Genomic DNA, 3,480 nt, shown 5'->3' with positions numbered 1-3,480 from the left:
AAGAGGCTGTCCAGGGAGGTAGTGGAGCCACCATCCCAGGAGGGATTTGAGAGATGCGTAGCTCTGGAGCTTAGGGACGTGGTTCAGTGGTGGACTGGGCAGTGCTGGGTTAACAGCTGGACTTGATGATCTTAAAGGCCTCTGCCAACCTAAATGATTCCAATACTATCGTACTGTACTATCGCTGCACTTTTCACATTCCTTAAGGTATTTCAATTACTATAACACTACCTGTTGAGGAGGAGTTATGCTTTCCTGCTCATAAAATTCTGTTGTCTGTTTAGGCTTAATCTGCAGACTCAGTCCTTTTTCAAAGGCTTGATGTTCCAGCATCAGTGTAGAACGAAACCAGAGATTGTGAGTTTTACCCAAGTATTTCAGGACACAAGGTCTGATGGGAATGGGAGGAACACACTGTGACATTGCTTCCACAAAGCAATTCAGTGCACTTGGCTGGCAATCTCGCTGCACTTGGTGGCTACCACTGCACAAGAAAGGGCTTATTTCACCTGCTAGAGCCTAGAAGAAAAAACATATAGGATAGTTATCTATTCATTCAGATTCTTCAATTAGAGAATTTAGATATAAAAACTTGTCATACAGGGAAAAATCATTTCTCTTTGTAAACTGAAGAGCCCTATTAATTTCAAACGGCGTACTGATAGAGGTATACAGCATTCACCACTCAAAGAATGGCAAACTTCTCAAAGCAAGTGAACAAGTCATTTACCATACACACATTTTCCTGAAACACCAGTCATTTACAAAGAGGAACGTGTAAGCGAGGAGAGAAAGATTCTCACGTGTTGCTGTCTGTCAGACAAGATTTTCCAAAGTCGTGAAAAAAGCTGTATCCAAGTCTTCTCTGCTAACGGTGTAGAAATATGACATAACTGAACGAAGGCACTCAGCAACGCTCCAGTCTAGAGATAGACAGATGTACATGAATAGGAAAAATACAATTAGTACTGTGGAAAAACAGCTCACAGTTATACAGTTGTTTAAGCAGTATGCAAATGACTTTTCCAATCAAACTATCAAAAAATACATTTCCTTTAGCAATAGAGACTACTGTAGCAAGAATTTAATCCTATTTTCATGTTGACTGAGACTGATTCATTACTGTAACTGTTTAAAAAAAAAAAAAGGGAAAACACAGTTGATGACTTTGGTAATGGGAATGAAGAAGTTAAACAAAAAAGCGTGTCAGGTCAGATTGAAGATTTCAGTATTAAAATAATTCGTCAGGAAACCAACCACCTGTACCAACCTTCACTTCCCGAAGAGAGTCAAGAAATTTGTCATGCCGGTTGGTCAACATGTGCAGCTGATTGCCAATGTCCTTCTCAGAAAGTTCCTTCGTTTTAGGTGTGCTGGTCTGATCTCCTGGAGCCAATTCAATGTCAATTTCAACATCCTGCATGGAAGTAAACAAAACAAAGCATGCAGACATTTAAGTACTTTTGGTTTTATCCCCCAAAAATACAAAATAGCCTTCCAATCAACTTATTTCAGGTCTCACTATTTATTTCTGCTAGTTCTTCAGGTTCAGAGGCAGAACTGCTCTAGTGAAGAAAAGTCTAAATGAATGAATGCAAGTTCTGAGAAGCCAGGCATGGTTAAACTACAATGCCTTAAACACAAGATACACTGAACAATCTGTGCACATCATCTCCAAGACAGTCTCCAAACTTACTTGATGAGAAACTAGGAAGAGCTCTATTGCATCAAAAAGATCTTTTTCTACAGTATTATCTGTAAGTTACCTCTTCCTTGGATTCACTGTTCTCTCTTTCCCGAGGCTCTTGTTTGACATGGGTCACCATCGCAAATGCCGCTCTGTCGTGACTGTCGGCAAGGTTGATAACATTGGTGATAGAGGGCAGCATCGCACCCTGACAGCTCGTCCCAATTGTTGTGTTTCTCTCGCACACTGCCAACAGGAGCTAGGGCAGTTAAAAGCAAGGACAGTTGTTAAATACTGTAGCATTTCAAAGAAAACATCACTATGGCTTAACAGCCATCAACAGCTATAGCTCACCTACAGACAACACATACTACAGGACACACATTGGACAATGCTTTTACACACAGCTAAGAAAAATGGGGAATAAATCATATTTCTAGAATTATAATTGTACTTCTGATCAATTAAATTTCCCTACCTCGATGCACTGTTTTATCCAAAAATGATTCCCCATTGCTTCCCAGTTTTGAGAACAGGTCACATAAAGGAGGCGCTCATAAACACGACGTTTCATAGAATTGTCAAAGACCTCAAAAAACTTGGCTCGTATGAGTGGCTGGGCACAACGCAAACCCGAAAGAAATGCTGGCTCCAGTTTAGCAGTAAGTTCGCTACCAGAAAGGTTCTCATCCCTGAAATGAATCGTGATGAAATAACAGAGACATTAGAAAGAGAAGCCCTCTAGGTTTGCATACAGAATACTAGAAATCGAGAGGTGACATTCTGAGAAGCCCACATGGTGTGGCAGGCATCCTGCTGCAGCATTTTGCGAGAAACAACAAAGAAAATATTGCTGCTTGTTAGAAAACTGACCCAGAACTATCATAAAAACTCTTTCAGGATAAAATCTTATCATAATTGTGAAACAATTTCAGCCATGTCTGTATTTTGGTTGAAATGACAAATAATATTCATTGATAAAACTTCTGACCACCATGTCCACACCAGGGCTTTGCAGTTAACCAGAAAACAGAGCAGCAGCAAACAGCAACTCAGGACAATCTACATCATCAGCACAAAATTATATACTTGGTATTTTTTGACAAGGCACCTTTTCATTATTTTATCATGTTACAAATCCTGCCAGTTTAGCTAGCAAACTAACTGTCCTGAAAGTATAACTTATAACAACTTTCCAAGGGGGAAAAAAAAAAAAAAAAAAAAATTAAAAAAAAATCTTGATACCCTGTGGATGTGAAAAGACAGAATCCACCTGTCACCACAGTGTTTAGAATACAACCACCTAGGAGGATGCCCTGGAATCTTGGGAAAGGAAGAGGTTGCAGGAGTGGAGATAAAGAAAATCCTTTCAAAAGGAACTTCTGTTTTCAAACTCCTTTCCATAAATAGGTATTGTGAACTCAGTGAAATGAATTGGTTTTGCTTTTTAGAATAAAGGGGGAAAAAACTTACTCAATTCAGACCTAAAAAGACTGATGGCATGTTATAAAAGGTCATATATGGTACAAATTATGAACCAATAAGCCGCAATAAATGATTAATTGCTATAATTACCTATAGACATAGTTAACAAGGTCTAAGAACTGGGCATTTAATTCAAGGTCTTCTGGAAAACGCTTTTCAATGTAAGTCATCATTTTCACTAGTAAAATGGACTTCTCCCGGAGAGTAGGTGTCTGTGTTAAAAGAAGACATGATTAATTTTGTCAATTCATCCTAAAACATGCCAAGAACTGGCACATTCAAAGTACACCTCAGCCATCCTTTATATC

At 39.0% G+C, this 3,480-nt stretch overlaps 1 protein-coding gene across 1 annotated transcript in view; it reads right to left on the bottom strand.

The window, feature by feature from the left end:
- The window catches only part of TRRAP (transformation/transcription domain-associated protein), a gene marked incomplete at its 3' end in the record, with an annotated part of 61,847 nt that overhangs the window by 8,390 nt on the left and 49,977 nt on the right, over window positions 1-3,480 (bottom strand). Inside the window, exons 48-53 of the mRNA XM_010155673.1 lie at window positions 3,263-3,384; window positions 2,166-2,379; window positions 1,767-1,946; window positions 1,271-1,417; window positions 804-923; window positions 232-519 (exon numbers count right to left, since the gene is read on the bottom strand). Coding sequence (XP_010153975.1) covers window positions 232-519; window positions 804-923; window positions 1,271-1,417; window positions 1,767-1,946; window positions 2,166-2,379; window positions 3,263-3,384 — 1,071 coding nt within the window. The remainder of the gene's footprint in view (window positions 1-231; window positions 520-803; window positions 924-1,270; window positions 1,418-1,766; window positions 1,947-2,165; window positions 2,380-3,262; window positions 3,385-3,480) is intronic.

The sequence above is a fragment of the Eurypyga helias genome, unplaced genomic scaffold (assembly GCF_000690775.1).
Source record: "Eurypyga helias isolate BGI_N326 unplaced genomic scaffold, ASM69077v1 scaffold11127, whole genome shotgun sequence".
Taxonomy (NCBI): Eukaryota; Metazoa; Chordata; class Aves; order Eurypygiformes; family Eurypygidae; genus Eurypyga; species Eurypyga helias.
Note: the sequence above shows the minus strand (reverse complement) of the source record. Positions and strands in the feature narration are given on the sequence as shown.